This window comes from Hemitrygon akajei, chromosome 10 (assembly GCF_048418815.1).
Source record: "Hemitrygon akajei chromosome 10, sHemAka1.3, whole genome shotgun sequence".
Taxonomy (NCBI): Eukaryota; Metazoa; Chordata; class Chondrichthyes; order Myliobatiformes; family Dasyatidae; genus Hemitrygon; species Hemitrygon akajei.
In genome coordinates, this window is record NC_133133.1 from 101,187,997 (window position 1) to 101,210,272 (window position 22,276).

Below are 22,276 nucleotides of genomic sequence, written 5' to 3' on the forward strand. Positions count from 1 at the left end.
GTCCTTTTAGAACAGAGATGGGGAGGAATTTCTTTCACCAGAGATTGGTGAATCTGTGGAAATCTTTTCCACAGGCAGCTGTGGAGGCCAAGTCTTAAATACCTTTATGGCAGAGGTTATGGTCAGGGCATGAAGGGACATGGGAGAAGGAGATTAGGGCTGAGAGGAAAATTGGATGAGCCATGATGAAAGGGCGGAGCAGACCCTGAGGCCAAATAACCTTATGGATGGGAGATGGGGTGGATAAACATAGGGAGAGGTGAGAATGATTGACAGGGAGGTGAGAAGTGGGTGGGACTGATAGTTCATACACACAAGAGTGTCTGCAGATGCTGGAAATCATGAGCAACACACAAAGTGCTGGAGGAGAATAAATAGTCGATATTTCATGCTGAGACTCTTCATCAGGACTGGAAAGGAGGAGGGAAGATAACAGAATAATAAGATGGGAGGGCAAGGAGTACAAGATGGAAGGTGATAGGTGAGACCAGATGACGAGGAAGGTGGGTGGGATTGAAACAAGAATTTGAGAGGGGATAAGAAGAAGAGATAAAGAAACTGATAGGAGAGGATAGTGGACCATGGAAGAAAGGGAAGGAGGAGGGACACCAGGGGAGAGGATGGACCAATGAGAAGAAGGGATGTGAGGGGGAACCAGAATAGTGAAAGGAAAAAGAGAATTAGAGTGGGGGACGAAACTACCAGCAATCGGAGAAATCTATGTTCATGCCATCAGATTGGATGCAACCCAGATGGAATATGGGGTGTTGCTTATCCAGTCTGAATGCAACCTCATCTTGACAGTAGAGGAGACCATGGACCAACACATAGGAATGGGATTAGGAATTCAAATTGAAATGCATAGCCAACAAGATCTCCTGCCTTTTCTGGTGTAGAAGGAGCTTGATAAAAGAAGGAGCTTTATTTTCCTCCTTCAGAATTTTCATGAGCTACTTCTTCCAAGCTTCCTGCCCTTCCTCATTCTCCCTCCTCCCACCTTCTGCTGACAAGGATTTTGTTTTGCTTTCTGTTTGTTTTCTCAGTCAAAGAGAGGTGATAGGAAAGTCAATGTTGGTGGTCATTCTTTGAACTGGCAATAGAGGGACTGTGAGGTAGCAAGGTGTCTCATGATAACTAAACAAACACAACTAAAGTATTGCTGAATTTTTTTCCTATCCCCTCCTTCATTGTTCAGGTGACGGGGAGTGGAGTGAGAGGGAAAGAAGCAGATCTGGGACAGTTGGTGTGGGGGAGGTACATGACATGAAGAACCATCCTTTTTTCCGAGGAGAGAGGTCAGGATTTGGGATAAGTTGAGTCGCAGATACAAAAGCTTGCAAGAGTGATCTTAGTGAGGTATACAAAATTATGAGGGGTATAGATAGGGTAAATGCATGCAGACTTTTTCCCTTGAGGTTGGGTGAGACTGGAGCTAGGTTAAGGGTTAAGGGTGGAAGGTGAAATTATTATTGGTTAAGGGTGGAAGGTGAAATTATTAAGGGGAATCTGAGGGGAAACTTCTTTACTCAAGAGCAAGGTGAAAGTGTGGATCGATCTACCAGTGGAAATAGTAGATGCGGGTTTGATTTCAACATTTGAGAGAAGTTTGGATGTACATGGATGGGAGGGTTAAGGAGGAGTATGGGATGAGGCAGGAAAAAAACAGGTCGACACAATAGATGGGATGAAGAGCCTGTTTCTGTGCTGTATACTTTATGACTCTGATCAGGTTTATTATCACCAATATACATTGTAAAATGAGTTGTTCTGCAGCAGCAGTACAGTGCAAGACCAAGAAAAAGTTGATATAAATTGTGCAAAAGAGGAATAGCAAGATAGTGTTCATGGATCAATCAGAAATCTAATTGCAAAGAGGCAGAAGCTCTTCTTGAAATATTGAATGTATCTCTTCAGGCTCCTTTACCTCTCAAATGAAAAAAGGGCTTGACCCAGATGGCGAGGGTCCTTAATGATATACCTGCTGTATGATTCTGACCACCTTTAACATTTCTTCCCTGAAAAGAAAAGTTAACATTGAATAACAAGGATTGTTTCCAGTTTCTTTTTTTGTGGCTGAAAAAGGAGATTGCTGGAACGTGGAGCAACAAACTATCTTCTGAAGGAACTCTGCACGTTGAGCAGCATTGGGGTAGGGGTTGGTAAAGGAATTGTCAATGTTTTGAGTTGAAATTCTGCATCAGGCCATGATATAGGATCTCAACCTGAGATGGCAACAATTGACAATAATAAACCAATTACAATTTCACAACATATTTCTGTTTTATTTGATATTTCCTGCATCTGCTGATGATCAAAACCTTGGACAAAGTGACAGTTATTTAAAAAAATCTCGAAAGTAGGAGAGGTGGAAAGCAGGTATAGGGAGGGAACTAGTGCCTTGGTATTGAAAGTCATGGCTGCCAGAATTAGGACAAATACTTTTGGGGATGATCATCAGGCAGGAAATAAAAATATTCTGAGAATTTAAAGCTAAGTGAGATCAGAGACAGAAAACGACTTGGGGACTAAAGTTGAAGCAGAACAGAAGTTCTGGGTTAATGGGTGGCATTTGGAGCAGACCTCTTACCCTTTGCCCCTGCAATAACTCGTCTTTACCCTTTCATTTTCCCTTTGCTCCTTCAAACCTCCAGTTTGTATTCCCTTCCCCCTTTTCCCATTCTCCTTCGCTTTTTCTACACTCTCTCCCGTTCCTCTTCCCACCGTTACATCTTTACTTCATTCCTTTTACCCTCCACAATCTTTTTCTCCTTTGCCCAATTTTACCTTCTTTGCCTCCCATTCCTCTCCTCTGCTTCCACTGCTCCTCATTCCCCTCTACCTACCTTGCTCTCATTCCCCTCCCGTTTGCCCCTCCCATTGTCCCTTCGCTACACCCCTCGGTCCAGCGACCGCCGTCATTCGTCTCCGCCCGCCTCCACTGCTCCTCATTCCCCTCTACCTACCTTGCTCTCATTCCCCTCCCGTTTGCCCCTCCCATTGTCCCTTCGCTACACCCCTCGGTCCAGCGACCGCCGTCATTCGTCTCCGCCCGCCTCCTCCTTCCGTCCCTGGCGACCGCGGGATGAGCGAGTCCGAGGCTCAACTCCCGGCCTCGGCGCCGGTGCCGCAAGAGCAGGCGGTGCTGGAAACCTTCTTCTCGCAGCTCGGCGTCTTCTCACACGACCGCGCCAAGGATTACGTGGAGCGGGAGAAAGAGAGCAGTAAGAGCGCGGGCCAGAGCTGGGGCGCACTGCTGACGGCCCTCGGGCACCTGGCGGCCGCCGAGAAGGCCTATCAGGGGATGGGCTTCCTGGGCCAGAAACTTGGTGAGAGCGATGGGGTGAGGGCATCGTTACTGGATAAGAGAGAGGGTGGGGGTGGTGGACCTTGAGTCATTCAGTGAGACGCAGCTAGCGGGCTGCCGACGGAAGGGAGGGTTGCGGCGGCGGATGAGGAACTGCTGGGGTGTTGTGGGGGACATTCTGTGGGGGACATTCTGTGGGAATATTGACCGACGGCTTGTATAGCTCCGGAACGATATTCGTACACGGTTCATTGCAAACTGGCAGGGGGGGAGACTGAGAGTGACAGCAGCAGCACGGAGTTTGAGTGGGAAGGGGTGGGGAGAGGGAAGGTGATGGGTCGGAAGAGAAAGAAAGGAGGTGGGTCTAGTGTAGGTGGATCGGAAAATGAGGGAAGAGAAGTTGAGAAGGGCCCGAGGGCAAAATTGCTAAATGTAGTGGTAAGATTTGAGGGGGAAGGGGGATTAAAGAAAATCAATCCGCTTAATCTAACGAAAAATCATCAGGGGATGCAAGAATTTTAGGAGATGGAAACCCGCTGATAGGATGTAAAACTAAAGAGCAGATGGAGAAGGCAATGAAGGTGACTAATGTTGGGAAAGTCAAAGTGTCCAGGGTTGTAAGAGTTGGAGCACAAAGGGTCATTGGTTGCAAGGGGGTGATCTCCGGGGTTCTCCCTCAGTGTTCAGATGAAGGAGCTAGTGAACAACTTAAGGGTGAGGAATAGTTCAGTGAAGAGAGTGAAAAGAATGACAAGGGGAGCAGAGAAAAGGGAGACTGAAATTGTTCTGGTAGAATTTGAGGATTAGGTGCCTCCAAAGGAGTTATATTTTGGATTTCTGAGATACAATGTAAGAGAATATATACCAAAACCTGTGAGGTGTTTCAATTGCCTGGAGTTTGGGCATGTGGCCAAAGTGCAAAGGAAAGAGAAGATGTGCAAGGTGTGGTGGGGAACATGAATACAGAAAATGTGGAGAGGGAGTGGGACCAAAGTGCTGTAATTGTGGAGGTAACCATAGCGTAGCGTACTGGGGATGTGAAGTGGTGAAAAGAGGTGGAGGTGCAGCAGATAAGGATGAAGGAAAAAGTCTCATATGCTGAGGCAGTCAAGTTGGCAGGACAGAAGTAAATGAATGAGGGAGGATGTAGCAAAGAGGAAGTGTCAGCTAAGGAAAGGCAAGATAAGAAGAATGCATGGATAGATAAGAAGAAATTGGTGACCTTTATAGCAGGAGTGATAAATGCAACTTGTGAGATCAAATCTAAAACTGAAAGGATTCAGATTATTGTGAAAGCTGCAGAGCACCATTTGGTTATGATAGGATTAAAATGGGAAGAGGTAAATGATGTACTCAGGGTACAGTCAAGTCAAGAGACAGTATGTGTGGGTTGATATTACTAATAATGCTACTTCTTCAATGGAATGCAAGAAGCCTGATTAGTAATGGACAAGATTTCAAGCAGTTTATAGCTAGTAGGAGAGAAAAGTCAGATGTGTGTATCCAGGAGACATGATTAAAACCTAATTTAGATTTTGTTTTATATGGTTATGAGGCAGTAAGGCGAGACAGGAGAAAGAGGGGGAGGGGAGGAGGATGTGCAACTTATGTAAAGCAAGGTATTCCTTATAGAATACTAGGTATAGGAATTGAACAAGAGTATGTGGTAGTAAAAGTATGGGCTGAAAGGAAAGAGTTGGTGATTGTGAATTATAATCCATGCAAAAGACTAGAGTTAAACAAGCTTGAGGAGATAGAAGGGCAGAACAGTAGTAATGTTGTTTGGTGTGGTGATTTTAATGGACATAATGTATTATGGGGGAGTGACAGAACAGACTTCAATGGTCAAGTAATAGAGGAGTTTCTAGAAGAGAAGTATTTAGTGTGCCTAAATGATGGCAGTAGTACTAGAATTAATGTTAATACAGGTAAAGAATCTGTGCTTGATCTTACATTAGTATCAAACTCTATTGCATCAGTATGTGAGTGGTTAGTGTACCAAGAAGGAACTGTAACTGATCATTACCCAATCTGGTGCAAGATAAATACTTCTGCCTGATTGGTCACAGAGAATACAGGTGGGAAATGGATCCTTGAGAATTGGGAGAAGTTTCTGGAAAAAAGTGACAGATATCTAAGTCAGGTCAGTGATGAGATGGATATAGAAACACTTGACAGCATATTAAAACAAGGTATAATATCAGCTGCATTAGAATCCATTCCTAAAAGTAAAGGAGGAACAAAGAAGAGAGTGATACCATGGTAGGATGATAATTGTAAGGAAGCAGTGAGAAATAGAAATAAGGCTTTTTAATTGGTTAAAAGAACTCATAACTTCCAACATAGGATTCAGTACAAACAAGCTCAGGCAGTAATGAGGAGGACAATAAGACATGCTAAAAGGACACACTGGAAAAAGTATTGTAATTCAATTGGAAACACAAGCCAAGTAGGAGAGGTGTGGGGGATGATAAAAAGGATGGGAGGGGACAGGAGAGAGTGGAGGTACCCAGTTCTGGTGGATGGAAATGTGACTGCAGTAACAAATAAGGAAAAGATAGAGGTGTTGGCAAGTATTTTGTTATGGTACATAGTTCTGATAATTTGTTTGAGAAGGGAAGAAGAGCTAGAGAGAGAACAAAAGGTGAAAATATGGAGGCTTTATGTAGGAAAACTAACCTTGATGGTGTGCAAGATGTCCCTTTCAGCATGGGAGAATTAAAGGCACTAGATAGAACAGGAAAGATTGTACCAGGGTAAGTTGAAATATGTTATAGTATGATAAAACACCTGAGTGAAGGAAGTCTGGAGAAACTACTGCTTCTGTATAGCAAAGTCTGGGATGAAGGGAGAATACCAGGGAGCTGGAAAGAAGCAATAATTATTCCAATAAAGAAACCTGGAAAAGATGCCAGCAGGCCAGGAAATTACAGGCCAATTACCTTGATGTCTCATGTATGTAAACTTATGGAACGTATGATAAATGAGAGGTTGGTGTACTTTCTGGAGAGTAGAGGTATGGTGGCTATGTATCAAAGCGGGTTCAGGAAAGGAAGGAATACTATGGATCCAGTGGTGTGTCTAGAGGATGAAATAAGAAAAGCACAAGTAAATAAAGAGACAGTGGTTGCAGTTTTTTTGATGTTGAGAAAGCTTATGATATATTATGGAAGGAGGGGCTCCTAATCAAGCTACATTTAATGGGAATCGGGGGGGGGGCAATGTTCAGTTGGGTTAAGGACTTTTTAAACGGGAGAACTATTCAGGTGAAGATAGGATCAGAGCTATCAAGCCAGTCTGTTGTAGAAAACGGGATGCCTCAGGGGAGTGTAGTGAGTCCAAGTTTATTCTCCATTTTGATAAATGATATATTTGTAAATATACCAATGGAAGTGGGGAGGTCATTGTTTGCAGATGATGGGGCTTTGTGGAAAAGAGGGAGAAATATTGAACATATAGTTACGAAAATGCAAGATGGAATTAATCAAGTTGAAGAGTGGGGGACAAAGTGGGGTGTTATATTTTCAGTGGAGAAGACAAAATCCATGTTCTTTACAAGGAAAAAGCTCAGGGAACTTAATCTGACTCTGTATGGAAGTAACTTGGAGAGAGTTGAAAGTTTTCGGTTTTTGGGAGTGCACTTTGATTTGAGATTAACATGGAGAGAACATGTTAGATATGTAGTTACTAAATGTAAAAATGTCATGAGGTGTCTTACTGGTTTGGAATGGGGTGCTGATTTTGCATCACTAAAGTATATTTATGTAGCATTAATAAGATCAAGATTAGACTATGGAAGTATTGTATACTGGTCAGCAGCAAGATCTGTGTTAGCGGAACTAGATGGCGTGCAAGCTCAGGCTCTACGGGTGTGCTTGGGAGCGGTTAGAACTTCCCCAGTGTGTGCACTCCAAGTTGAAGCAAATGAAATGCCATTGGGGCTGCGACGTAAACAGCTGGAGGCCATTGCTGGATTAACTTAATGGGGCATGGTGATAGCCATCCTACAAAAAGGGTGTTGCAGACATGCTGGGAGAAAGAAAGGACACAAAAAGACAGTTTTGGCTGGACAGGAGAGCAAACAGCAAAAGATATGGGTGTATATGATAAAGAGTTTTGTCCAAGTTTGGTGTGGCCTGTCAGACCTTTCTGGATATTAGAAAATCCCTCTGTAGATTTGGAATTGCTTAAGATTAAATGCAGTAATAAAATGGCTGATATACTCAGTGAATATCATAGGTATAGGGAATGTAAATATAAAGATGTACAGATTTTTACGGATGGATCAAAGGATGCAGAAATGGGTGCAACAGGGTCTGCAATTGTGCCAAGTTATCAAGTGGAAATTAGCAAGAGAACACCGGATTGCTTGAGTGTTTATGCAGTTGAAATGTTTGCCATATTGTTAGCACTAGAATGGAATGAGCAGGTTGATTGTAATAATATTGTGATATGTAGCAATTATGTATTGGCCCTTGCAAGCATTAAGGCGGGTGTAGTTAGAGGACACCAGGATCTGCTTTATGAAATCCTGTTTGCAAATTCAAGACTGGCTAGACAAGGCAAAAATATGGCATTCATGTGGGTTCCAGCACATTCAGGCATTATGGGAAATGAGACAGCAGATAAGCTGGCAAAAGCAGCAGTCAAAAAAGGATCTGTAGAGTCAATATTAAACTATCAAAATCAGAGGGGAAGAGCATAGTGTGGAGAAGGATAAATCAACAGTGGCAGCAGCATTGGGATAGAGCAATAAAAGGAAGACATTTACATTCAATTCAGAACAGAGTAGATATGGGAATGGCAAACATGAGGAAATCTGCAGATGCTGGAAATTCAAACAACACACACAAAATGCTGGTGGAACACAGCAGGCCAGGCAGCATCTATAAGGAGAAGCACTGTCAACGTCTCGGCCTGAAACGTCAACAGTGCTTCTCCTTATAGATATGGGAAAGAGTAGGGGAGTAAAGCGGAAGGAGCAATTAATTATAAGTAGACTGAAAATTGGGCACAGCAACCTTAATGGTATTCTGGCCATCATAAATAAACATTCGACAGGTTTTTGTGATCTGTGTCAGGAGACTGAAGCAGTAGAGCATATCCTTATTTCATGCAGGAAATTTGCACAGGAAAGACAACAAATGCTACAACAATTACGCAAAATAGGACTGGTAGAGAACAGTGTTAAAGGTTTATTGGAATGTGGGGAGAGTGATCAGGAGGAAATGGTTGTTTAGTTTTTTTAAGGGCGCGGGACTGGAAAGACGACTTTAGGCAGTCAAGACGATGAGGGACAATAAATCCTGAAGATGGCAGTAATGCAACAGTGTGGATGCCAACTGCCGTAAAAACTCAAGAAGGAAGAAGAAGAGAAGGGGTGGGGAGGAAGGGGGGAGATGAGGTGGGGAGGGGGAGAGGGTGTGGAGAGGAAGGGGGAGAGGGGTGGAGTAAGAAGGGGTGGGGAGGAATGTGAGAGGAGGGGATAGGGAGGGAGAGAAGCGGGGTCAGCGAGTGAGGGAGCAGAGTGGTGGGGAGAAAGAGGAAGGGATGGAGTTTGGGTGGGAAGGAGGGAGGGGGAGAGGCTTGGGAGAGAGTGAGAGAGGGGTTTGGGAGTGAGGGGAGCGGGGGTGGGGGGAAAGAGAGTGGTGGGGAGAGAGGTGAGTGGGTGGGTGTAGAGAGGGGTGGGGACAGAGGGAAGAGGGGGAGAGAGTGGGTAAGGGGAAGGAGGGTAAGGTCAGGGTGTGAGGGTGGGGATGGAAGAGGAGGTGGGAAGAGGGTGGGGAGGGAGAGCGGGAGTGTGGAGTGAGGGTGAAGAGTGGGCTGCAGAGAGAAGATGAAGAGAAGGGGTGGAGTGGGTGGGGACGTGTTAGGGGGTGAGGTTGGGGGCTGGGGAGAGGGGGTGTGGAGGGGCAGAAAGGGATGGGGAGGGTAGAGAGCAGTGGGGTTGGGCAGAAGGGAGGGAGAGTTGGCTGGGCAGGGAGGGAAAGGGGTGGGATTGGGGGTGGGGAAGGAGGGTGAAAAGAGAGGTGGTGTGGAAGAGGACAGAAGGGGTGGGAGGGACGGGAGTGCTAGAGGGAGATGAGGTGGTGGGGTGAGTGGTGTGAGTGGAATGGGAGGGAATAAGGGAATAAAGATGAAGGTGTAAGGAGAGGTGGGGAAGAGTGGGAAAGGAGGAAGGAGAGTGGATGGTTGAATGGTGGTTACGGAATGGGAGAGGTGCAGGGGATTGGAGAGATGTACGGATTGTGTGTTGGGCTTGGGCTGGTGCAAGGATGGGTGAATGGTGTTTTGGGGATGGGGTGGGTACAGATGGGTGATAGTGTGTAGGGTAGTGGTCACCAACCTTTTTAAGCCCAAGATCCCCTACCTTGGCCTTAATAAAAGGCAAGATCGACCTCACATCAATTAGTTACACGCATGCGCACCAGGGCAGAAAAGACTGGAAGTAAAACCCTGCAACCCAGAAGTAGAAATAATATATAAACACTGGGAGTACTCACCCTTTATTTTGCACTGCGGACTGGTTTGATATTGGTAATATTCTTGTGGATTGGCTGACGGGGACGGGGGGGTTGTTAAACACGACCAGAATACAGCGATGCTCGAAGCAGGTTCCTTACGTCCAGTCTATACTAGTTTTCGCGGCTCTTGGCTTCTATTCCGCTTGCTCACGTTTTTTCTGCTGAGAAAACTCAGCAGGTTTGTCTAAGTACTGGGTGCTTGGAGTCAGGGTACTGAAGCAGTTTTGAGACATTACCTCATTAGACAGCCTCCGGGCCCGAACTCAGCCTCCTGCCTGCCGCCAGACGCCTTGGCTAGGTGTGGCTGGTCGTGGGTGGGGTGAGAGGGCAAGTTCAGGGACGGAGGTCCCCGTACCGGGGCCGCGGCAGTCACAGTCCAGAGAGTGCGGCCGAGCGAGCGAGGAGTGTAACTGGGAGTGGACTCGCCCGCCCCCCTTGTAGGATCTATTGGCCGACAAATGTTTGTTTCAGTAAATCACAGTGCGGTAGCTGCTGTGATACTTACGAAATGCTGAGTCCGAATTAAGTCGTTTGCAAATATTTTAGCACCGGGTTCCCCACGAGCATTCGGTGTGCTAAACAGATTCAGAGGCAGCACTCCAGGCCAGTAGCAACGGCATTTCCCGCCAGCCGCCCGAGGCCAACGGGTGATCCCTGGCGCGAGGGTATCACTGTGTTTAGTTGCCTGATGACTTCGCGTGGGTTCAGGTTCAAAAGTGGCTGACAGGGAATGAGGAAAAGTGCAGCTGACTCATATTGTTTCCTCGTGGCCCGGTGGTTGGGGACCAGTGAATTACACTGTGTAGTGCGGGAGAGCTATACGCATGCGTACTGGACAGAAAGAATGGAACTAAAACCCTGCAACCCGGAAACAATCTCTTAACAGTATTTGTGGGGGAACGTCACGTGATGACGTAGGAGCGAGACGTGGAAATCCAGCTCTCCCGTAAAATACTAGTAAAATAACGTTTAAGTGAAGAAAAGTTAGTAAATACTTTTTAAAAATTACTTATAAGCTACTCAGGACTATTTTTAGATATGCCTCCCAAACAGAAACAGAAGAGAACTACTACTTTGAAGACAGCACAAGTTGGGAAAGAAAGAGGCCGACCATTATGACAGAACCTCATACTCAGGTTGGACCTCTTCTCGGCGAAATGCACTTCGCCTCCGGCGGTGCAGAACAGGAAACTGCGACAACATCAACAGTCTCTAAGAAGAAGCAGCACATGTGTGAAGAAACAGGCATGCACAAACAGGTGCAAACAAAACTACAAGTTCCAGCTGCGAGTGAAAGTGAACCGGAAGTAGAATCAGATTCTTTGGACAACACAGATGAGGAAGAAGAGGAACCGGAAGAAATCAAAAGGGAGGACTTTCTGAAGACATAAGAGGAGCCGTGATACAAATAATGTATGAATTAAAAGCAATAAAGACTACGCTTGATAAGGTTGTGAAAAAACAGGAGAAAACGGATAAGAAAGTTTAAAAAGCTTGAACAAATAACAAGAGACACTATTGATAGAGTGGACAAGATGGAAAATAATATCCTTGCCTGGATATCAGAAAGAAAACGGTTTTTGGAAAAAGTGGATGTGCTTGAAAATTTTAGCAGACGAAACAATATTAAGATTGTTGGCCTTAAAGAAGGTATGGAGGGAGAAGATCCAATAAAATTCTTTCAAAAATGGATCCCGGAGACTTTGGAAATGGAAGAAGGAAGTCAGTTAATTGAAATCGAAAGGGCTCATAGAGCTTTAAGACCAAAACCCCAACATGATCAAAACCTGCGATCAATCTTGATAAAATGCTTAAGATATCAAGATAAAGAAAGGATCCTGAAGGCGGCTGCTCAAGGTGCCAGAAAGAGAAATGGGCCATTGATGATAGAAGGGTTAGATAGAGTTCTTTTCTGTCCCGACATAAGTTACGACCTTTTGAAGAGGAGGAAGGAATTTAACCCAATGAAAAAAGTCTTGTGGGAAAAGGGTTATAAATTTATATTACGCTACCCGGCAATGCTGATAATTTTTTTGGATGACGAAGAAAGAAGATTTTTTACTGATTATTGGAAAATGGAGGAGTTTGCACAAGAACTTTCAAATATTCGCTGGACACAACAAAGGAATTATGGAAGCGAAATGGATTAAAGATGAAGACTGAGATTGGGAATGGATTTGACGGATATTTAAGGGTAGAAGAATATGCAAATATATTTTAATTATATGACAGAAGGGGAGGACGATAAAAATTTGAGAAATATTAATCGGGAGTAGTGATATTAACTTTTTTTCTTCTGATATATATCTTTTTTTTCATTACGGGGGAGCTGGGGGAGCTTCTGATCGATTGCTACGGGATTCACATGTGTAATCATGGCAACTGCCATTACCTGTAAAATGGAGGGGGGTAATGTGATTTTTTTCTATTCACAACATTAGTAGGGGGGTATCTTGTTACTTTTTTTCTTTACAATCTATCTTTCTTCTATTTTTCTTTCTTTGCCTGGATGATTGGGGGGGAGACACATAGTAACATGGAGAATTTTAAAGAGATTCCCCAAGGTACTGTGAGAGCTGAGATATTATGTACTGTAATACATAACATGCATAATTGGAGTAACCTTGTTAAAAACAATGACTAATTTACTGAATTTTTTAAGTTTTAATGTTAATGGGCTTAATGGACCGGTGAAAAGAAAAAGAATTTTAACATACATTAAGAAAATGAAAGTAGATATAGCCTTTTTGCAGGAAACACATTTAACAGAGATAGAACGTCAGAAATTAAAGAGAGATTGGGTCGGGAATGTTATTGCAGCTTCACTTAATTCAAAGGTGAGGGGAGTTGCAATTTTGGTTAATAAAACCTTACCAATTAAAATACTAAATGTATTAATTGATTCTGCGGGGAGATATGTGATTATACATTGTCAAATCTTTTCAAAATTATGGACTCTTATGAATATTTATGCACCAAATGAAAATGATGCAAAATTTATACAAGAGGTTTTTTTGAATTTGGTCGACGCACATGATAAAATATTAATAGGTGGAGACTTTAACTTTTGTCTAGACCCAGTTCTAGATAGATCGACTAAGGCTATTACAAAATCAAAAGTAGTAAAACTAACTTTATCATTGATGAAAGATTTAAATTTGATTGATATATGGAGAAGAGAAAGAGATTATTCATTTTATTCAAATAGACATAGAACCTATTCAAGAATAGATTTTTTTTATTATCGGCGAAAATTCAGGATAGAGTGAAAAGCGAGAATACTGTCAGATCATTCCCCTTTGATAATGACAATGATAATGATGGATAAGGAGGAATTGATTTACAGATGGGGATTTAATTCAATATTATTAAAACAACAAGATTTTGTGATTTTATGGAAAAACAGATTCAATTTTTTTTTGGATACAAACTCATATTCAGTTGATGATAAATTTATACTATGGAAAGCGATGAAAGCATATTTGAGGGGCCAGATAATAAGTTGTACTTCTAAGATTAAGAAGGAATATATGGTAGAAATGGATCAACTGGAAAAAGAGATTGCAAAATTAGAAAAAGAATCTCAAAGATATACAACAGAAGAAAACCGAAGACAACTTGTCAATAAGCAGCTACAATATAACACGCTCCAGACATACCGAACAGAAAAAGCAATTATGAGAACCAAACAGAGATATTATGAATTAGGTGAAAGATCACACAAGATTCTTGCTTGGCAGGTGAAAACAGAGCAGGCTTCCAAAATGATAAATGCAATTAGAACAAGTGCAAATAAAATTACTTATAAACCTTTAGAAATTAATGAAACCTTTAAAATTTTTTATTCCAAATTAATATCAATCTGAATCACAAAATGATGTAGTTGAGATAGAAAGATTTCTATCACAAATAACTCTTCCAAAATTGAATTTGGAAGAACAGAAAGGATTAGATATGCCTTTTACATTAAAAGAGGTCGAAGAAGCCCTAGGATCACTTCAGAATAATAAATCTCCAGGAGAGGATGGTTTTCCGCCTGAATTTTATAAAAAGTTTAAAGATTTATTAATCCCTCCTTTTATGGAGTTAATATATCAAGGGGAAAGAACACATAAACTTCCAGACTCTTTTCGACAGCGATTTTAACAGTATTACCAAAAAAAGATAGAGATCCTTTAAAACCAACATCATATAGACCTATTTCTTTGTTGAATACAGACTATAAAATAATAGCAAAAATTTTATCTAATAGATTATCTAAGTATTTACCAAAATTAATACATATGGATCATACAGGATTTATTAAAAATAGACAATTGGCAAATAATGTAACTCGGTTACTTAGTATAATTCATTTGGCACAAAAGAGGGATGAAATGAGCATGCCAGTTGCTTTGGATAGATTGGAATGGGATTTTTAAAGTATTGGAAAAATATGGGTTAGGAGAAACTGGATTAAAACCTTAAATACTAGTCCCAAAGCTAAAGTAGTGACAAATGGCCAAATTTCAACACCATTTCAATTAACAAGGTCAACTGGACAAGGTTGTCCATTATCACCTGATCTATTTGTATTGGCGATAGAACAATTAGCTGGATTAATTAGAACTGATTCAGATATTATGGGCTTCAGAGTTAATCGGGAGGAATATAAGATTAATCTATTTGCTGATGATGTTCTAATTTATTTAACAAACCCATTGCATTCGTTGCGTAAATTATCTTTTAGATTAGAAGAATATGGGAAAATATCAGGGTATAAAATAAATTGGGATAAAAGTGAAATTTTACCCCTTACTAAAGGAGATTATAGTCAATGTCGACTAGTAACTCAATTTAGATGGCCGATAAATGGTATAAAATATTTACGTCTAAGAGTTGATAATGACATAAAGAATTTATATAAATTAAATTATTTGCCATTATTGAAAAAAATTCAAGAAGATCTTGATAAATGAATGATGTTACCAATAACATTAGTAGGTAGAGTCAATGCTGTAAAAATTAATATATTTCCTAAATTACAGTATTTATTTCAAACACTACCAATACAACTGCCGCAGAAGTTTTTTCAAGAGTTGAATAAAGGTGTGAGGAAGTTTCATTGGAAAGGTAAGATGTCAAGAATATCGTTGGAAAAATTGACATGTAGATTTGACCTAGGAGGGTTACAACTCCCAAACTTTAAGAATTATTATAAAGCAAATCAACTTAGATTTATTGCATCTTTTTTTGATCAAGATAAACTGACATGGATTAGAATAGAGTTAGATAAGATAGGAGAAAATATACCAGAAGATTTTATATATAAATGGGAATCTAAATGGATATGGGAAAAGAAAGAATCCCGTATATTAAAACATTTGATTGATTTATGGAACAAGACAAATGTTGATGATGAGATAAAGAAATCTTTATTAGCAAAGAGACCTCTAATTCAAAATAGACTCATTCTTTTTACAATGGATAGCCAACTTTTATATAACTGGTTTCAAAAAGGGATTAGATACATAGGAGATTGTTTTGAAGGAGGTATATTAATGTCGTTTGATCAATTAAAGAATAAATATAAAATATCAAATAACACTCTTTTCTGTTATTTTCAATTAAGGGCTTATTTATGAGATAAACTGGGTCAAACAGTGTTAATGCCGAAACCTAATGAAATAGAAACTTTAATTCATAAAGGGAAAATTTAAAAAAATTACTTCTTGAATGTATAATTTGATTCAAAAACAGACAAATAAACCAGGAATTCATAAGTCAAGACAAAAATGGGAAACTGATTTGAATATTAAAATTGATGAAACAAGTTGGTCAAGACTATGTCTTGATAGTATGACAAATACAATAAATGTCCGACTTAGATTAGTACAATATAATTTTTTACATCAATTATATATTACACCACAACAAATAAATAGATTAAATTCAAAGTTATCTGATCAATATTTTCGATGTAATCAAGATATTGGTACTTTTTTACACTCTACTTGGTCTTGTGCTAAAATTCAACCTTTTTGGATAAATTTAAGAGTTTTATTGGAACAAATTATCGGAACACAACTTCCACATAATCCAATATTATTTTTATTAGGTGATATTGAAGGGTTAAAACCAAAACCTAAATTGAACAAATATCAGAAAGAATTTATAAAAATTGCATTGGCAGTAGCCAAACAGACTATTGCAGTTATTTGGAAATCAGATTCATACTTAAGTATGGATCGTTGGAATAATGAAATTTTTAGCTGCATTCCACTTGAAAAGATTACTTATAATTTAAGAAATAAATATGACATATTTCTGAAAATTTAGTGGGCTTACTTACAAAAGATAGGATTAAATATGTAGGTGCTCTGAAAATAAAGTTATTAGTCATCTGGGGAAAGAAACAAATCAGAATCAGAATCAGACTTTAATCGCCAAGTACCTATGCACATACAAGGAATTTACTTCCGGCAGATGTTGTCTCTCTGCTCATAACAATAATAATGATAAATATAAATGAAAATATAGATTATACATACAGGTAGTGCAATCCAAGTAATAGTTAGCTGACAGTTAATACATATATTAAAGCTATTTTGAATTCCATGGAGCATGTGGGGATCTCCCGATATCCAGTCTTCCTTCCTTCCTTCCTCCCTCCTTCCCTGATGAAAAAATTATATATATAATATATATAATTTTTCCACTATTCTAGTCTATGTAATTATCTTAAAAAATCAAATAAAAAAAAACAGTATCTGTGTATTTATTTTTCTTTTTTTTGGGGATCAACTGGGAAAGTCTCAAAGATCGACGGGTTGGCAACCACTAGTGTAGGGGATAGGTGATAGTGTGTAGGGGATGGGTGAATAGTATGATGGGAATGGGGGTGAATTGTGTGAAGGGGATGGGGGTAATGTACTGAAGGGTGAATGCTTTGTGTGGATGAGCGAGAGGTACACGTGGTAAATTGGATCAGCAAATTTGGAGGTGTAGTGGACAGTGAGGAAGGTTTTCAAAACTTGCAGAGGGATTTGGACCAGCTTGAAAAATGGGCTGACAAATGGCAGATGGAGTTTAATGCAGACAAGTGTGAGGTATTGCACATTGGAAGGACAAACCAAGGTAGAACATGCAAGGTAAATAGTAGGATACTGAGGAGTGCAGTAGAACAGAGGGATCTGGGAATACAGATACATAATTCCCTAAAAGTGGCGTCATAGGTAGATAGGGTCGTAAAGAGAGCTTTTGGCACATTGGCCTTTATAAACCAAAGTATTGAGTGTGTAAGAGTTGGAATGTTATGATGAGGTTGTATAAGACATTGGTGAGGCTGAATTTGGAGCCTAGTTACAGGAAGGATGTTAATAAAGTTGAAAGAGTGCAGAGAAAGTTTACAAGGATGTTGCCTGGACTTGAGAAACTGAGTTACAGAGAAAGGTTGAATAGGTTAGGACTTTATTCCCTGGAGCGTAGAAGAATGAGGGGAGATTTGATAGAGGTATATAAAATTATGATGGGTATAGATAAAGTGAATGCAAGCAGGCTTTTTCCACTGAGGTTAGGGGAGAAAGAAACCAGAGGATATGGGTTAAGGGTGAAGGGGGAAAAGTTTAAAGGGAACATTAGGGGGGGCTTCTTCACACAGAGAGTGGTGGGAGTGTGGAATGAGCTGCCAGATGAAGTGGTAAATGTGGACTCACTTCTAACATTTAAGAAAAACTTGGACAGGTACATGGATGAGAGGTGTATGGAGGGATATGGTCTAGGTGCAGGTCAGTGGGACTAGGCAGAAAAATGGTTCGGCACAGCCAAGAATGGCCAGCGGGCCTGTTTCTTGATGTAATTTTCTAAATGGTGTCTAGGGGATGGGGAGAAAGGTGGGCACATGGATGTGGGTGAAGTGGAGGAATATGCGGTCCAAGGAATTGAATGAGGACTGCAAGTGAAGATTGAGGATTGCAAGTGAAGTATGGTGACAGAGAAGTAGTGGAGTGGAGGTGGAGAGTTAAGGGGAAGGTTCTAGGAGGAGAGATGGCAGGCAAGGGGGTGGAAACATTAGAAGATGAATACTCCAAATTTGGTCACATCAGCACCAGTAGATACCAGCACAAGACTTAATGAATGTCCATGACATAATGAATGTACTGAGATACTTCGTTGCTCACTCACATGAAATCTCTGAACTGGCAGGTGGGCAATCATTCTTCAGTCGGAAGGATTCCATTCGAAATATCTACACCAGCATCCAAAATGAACTGCGCAAGCTGGTCGCCGTTGGGAAGGGTTTGACGGCTAGCAACTCATCTCACTTGGATGTACTTCTCTGCCACCTCTCCGAGCAGCTCTGTGATTTCATCCAGGCCCGAATGGAAATTGCCGAGTTCTATGAGAAGATATACTCTCTCAGCACACAGAAGTCCATCCATTCCATGGAGTTGGTGGACACACTGGAATCTATTGTACGGAAGTATAGCTCCAGGTTAGTGGAAGTCCTATTTTAGTGATTTTGGGGTCAATACTGCAGAGAAACTTACAGAGATTTTGATTATCCACAGGGTGTTTCGGATTGGACTACCCATGGTCCATAGTCTTACACCTTCATGTTTCCAATAAATATTGGCCAGGGTGGCTGTACAGAACAAATTTTTAATCAAACCTTAGGTAATACAAAGTCTGGTTAGACCACACTTAGAGCATTGTGTTTAGTTCTGGTCATCTCATGATAGAAAGCTTTCAAGAGGGTGCAAAGAAGATTGACCCTGGAGCTTGTCTTATGATGATAGGTTGAGTGAGCTAGGGCTTTTCTCTTTAGAGAGAAAGAGGATGGAGGATGACTTAATAGAGATGCACAAGATAAGAGATAGATCGAGTGGACAGCCAGAGACACCCAAGGTGGAAATGGTTAATACGAGGGGGTTTGGAGGAAACTATAGGGGGAGATCCCAGAAATACAATTTTTGCACAGACTGGCAGGTGCTCTACCAGGAATGGTGGTAGAGGCTGATACATTAGTGATATTTAAAATACTGTTAGGCACATGAATGAAAGAAAAATTAAGGGCTAGATTGATCATAACATCTTGGGCTGAAGGGCCTGGACTGTGCTGCACTTTTCTATGTCAAATCTATCAGAGGGAGCTCTGGAGGAATAAAATTATGTTTTTGGTGTGAAGAAGATTACTTATGAGAAAGGATTAGCTAGGATGGACCATTTTTCTTTGGAACAGTGACTTGATTGAATTTGGTAAGATTGAGAAGAGTTGATAAAAGAGAGATCTATTTCCCTTGGAACTGACAAATAATTAGGAAGCATGGGTAGAAGGTAGTAGATTGATGGATTCGTTTCACCCTTATGGATGTTGGTGATCTGCCTCTCACTAGTTTAAAGGTATTAAACAGTACTTGATAGACTAAGACCTTATAAACTTTCAGTACTTCCCACGTGTTCTTTGCAAATTCTGAAAACAGTTCAAACCTTTTATTGGATTTTCTATTTAATCTTTTGCTAGATTTAAAAAAAAATGCATGTTAGAGATGCCTGATTTGAATGGTTGGAGATTATATGGAAAGGCTAGATTAATGCACATATTGTATACATGAATTATGTTATATCAGCATTAATCTATTATGAGCATAAATATTGATGTGATGGTATCTGACAAAGGAACTTAAGTGTTAGACTGTACTTTTAGAGCTCCACTCTGAAGCAATTCTAAGACCTAATCTTTTTGAAGATAAATTGGTATCTTTGAAAGTGCAAGCCAAATCAAAGAAATATGTTGAACTCTGCTGCAGTTCATTTCAATACTGCCATTGAGTTGTACATTCACTGATTCTTCCTTCCAGATGTACAGTGACTGTCACATTAACACACACAAAAGGCTGGAAGAATTCAGCAGGTCAGGCCGCATCTACAGAGTGGAATAAACAAATGACATTTTGGGCTGAGACCCTTCAGGATGCATTGACAAAGGGTCTTGGCATGAAATGTCGACTGTCTATTTCTCTCCATAGATACTGCCCGGCATTTTGTGTGTGTTACTTTGGATTTCCAGCATCTGCAGAAACACTCATGTTCATGACTCTCACATTAAGCTATTTTCTGAGTTCTGACAGTAATAATTGCTTATGGATCAGTTGATTGTGGTTTCTAGTCATGCTCCAGAGATGATAGATTCTGAGCAGTACAGCAGTCAGTAACCCAAATCTCATCCAGCTGAGCAAGACAGGTGATGAGAGGAGGACAGAATGTATAGTCAATGTTAGGAATCTTGATCACTAGTTTGTACAGAGCATGTTTCTGCAGTTGATCTATTAAGATCAGAATTAGAATCAGCTTTATTATCACTGATACTTGTTTTGTTTTGCGGCAACAGTACAGTGCAATACATAAAATTGCTCTAAATTACAATGCCTTGTGGAAGGGAGTGAACACGGGTGGGAACGAAATCCTGATTTTAAAAAAAACCATTACAAAAAAGGTGGGATTACCAATTTCAATTCAACTTTCCATTCCCATTCCAACATGCCTCCTTTAATCCCGTAATGAGGCCACTCTCAGTTTATATTCCATCTGGGTAGCTTTCAATCTGATGGCATGAATGTCAATTTTTCTACCTGCCAGTAATTTTCCCCCTCCCCCTTCACTCTTCTTCTATTCTTCATTCTGGCTACCCTCCCATCCCTTCTTCTCAGCTGCTTACCCTCCCTTTGGTTACCCTCCTCTCCTTTATTCCATGGTCTATTGTCCTCTTTCTTCAGCACTTCTTCCACCTCACACTTTCATTCCCTCTTCCCACCCAACTACCTTCCCTTTCATTTGGTCTTATATATCACCTCCCAGCTTTTTACTTTACACAGATGTCCTCTCCCCACCCACTCACTTTCCCTCTCACCTGTTCTCATATCACCTGCCAACTGTACTCCACTCCATCCGCCGCATTCTTTTTCGGAACATCACAGTAATAGGCTCTCCTGCCCTAATGAGTTTGCACCTCCCAGTTATACCTTTATGACCAATTAACCTACTAACCATACATATTTGGAATATGGGAGGAAACCAGAGCATCTGGAGAAAATCCACCTGGTCACAGGGCGGATGTACAAACTCCTTACAGTGTGTGTGATAATTGAACCTGGGTTGCTGGTGCTGTAATAGCATTAATGCTACCGTGCAGCCCCAGTATTTTGGCTTCTGCCCTCTTCCTCTCCAGTCCTGATGAAGGGTCTTAGCCTGAAACATTGACTGTTTATTCCCCTCTATAGAAGCTGCTTAACTTGCTGAGCTCCTCTGACGTTTTGTGTGTGTTGCTCAAGATTTCCAGCATCTATAGAATCTACTTGATGAGTTTAACATGTGTTGGCTTTGATTTCCTCAGGTTCCATCACCCAATCCTGAGCCCTTTGGAAAGCTGCTTCCAGCTGGAGGTGGATGTGCTCAGCCAGCTGCTGAAGGCTCAGGCCGAGATCAGCGAATGGAGGTTTCTCCCTTCTCTGCTCAACTTGCATTGCGCCCACTCCAAACTGCAGAGCTGGGGCCAGATGTTTGAGAAGCAGCGAGAGACCAGGAAGCACCTGTTTGGGGGCCAGACCCAGAAGGCCCTCCAGCCACCTCACCTCTTCCAGTGGCTGGCCAGACTGAAGAACGCTCTCTTGGCCAAGTTCAGCTTCTATTTTCATGAGGCCCTCAGCCGCCAGACCACCCCATCAGAGATGAAGGCTCTGACCACCAAGACCAACCCCGACTACTGCGGCAAGATCTCCAGCTTCATCCGAAAGTACGACGCCCAGAATGTTTCCCTCATCTTTGATAACCGGGGTTCGGAGACCTTCCAGGGTCACGGCTACCACCATCCCCACTCATACAGAGAAGCCCCTAAGGGAGTGGATCAATACCCGGCAGTAGTCTCTCTGCCCAGTGATCGGCCTTTGATTCATTGGCCTAATGTCATCATGATCATGACAGACAGTGCGATGGAGCTCAACACTTTGGAAAAAGTGGTCCATTTCTACGACGACAAGGTTCAGAGCACCTACTTCCTCACACGCCCTGAACCACAGTTCACCCTTGTGGTGATCTTCGACTCCAGAAAGTCAGAGAAGGATTCCCACTTTCTCTCTTTCCTCAACGAGCTCTCCAGCTCCTTGAAGAACAGCAAGCCATTTGCCAGTTTGAAACCCGGATCAAAGGGCTGATGCCAATGACAGTGACTCACTACTGATGAGGAAAGATGGAAGGTCCTGTACTCTGCATTACAGAACGAATGAAATTTGTATGAAGAACTTTGAATGTGGATATTTTATCTGCACTCAGCTAGGAAATGCGGACCTTTTGCCAAGTACGGTTGCTGTCATTTCATTCTAATACTCACTGACATAATGATTTCATTTTCCCTGGTAACTTATAACTGTGAAATTAAAAAAACAACTCAACTCTTTACAAAGAATCAGGTTTA

At 41.4% G+C, this 22,276-nt stretch overlaps 1 protein-coding gene across 1 annotated transcript; it reads left to right on the plus strand.

The window, feature by feature from the left end:
• The first annotated feature begins 2,934 nt into the window (after nt 1-2,934).
• On the plus strand, nt 2,935-22,267 carry kics2 (KICSTOR subunit 2). Its single transcript, XM_073058702.1, has 3 exons — nt 2,935-3,326; nt 18,013-18,301; nt 21,200-22,267. Exons 1-3 carry the CDS (start codon nt 3,083-3,085, stop codon nt 22,014-22,016), a joined length of 1,350 nt encoding a protein of 449 aa, XP_072914803.1. The 5' UTR covers nt 2,935-3,082; the 3' UTR covers nt 22,017-22,267.
• The last annotated feature ends 9 nt before the right edge of the window (nt 22,268-22,276 follow it).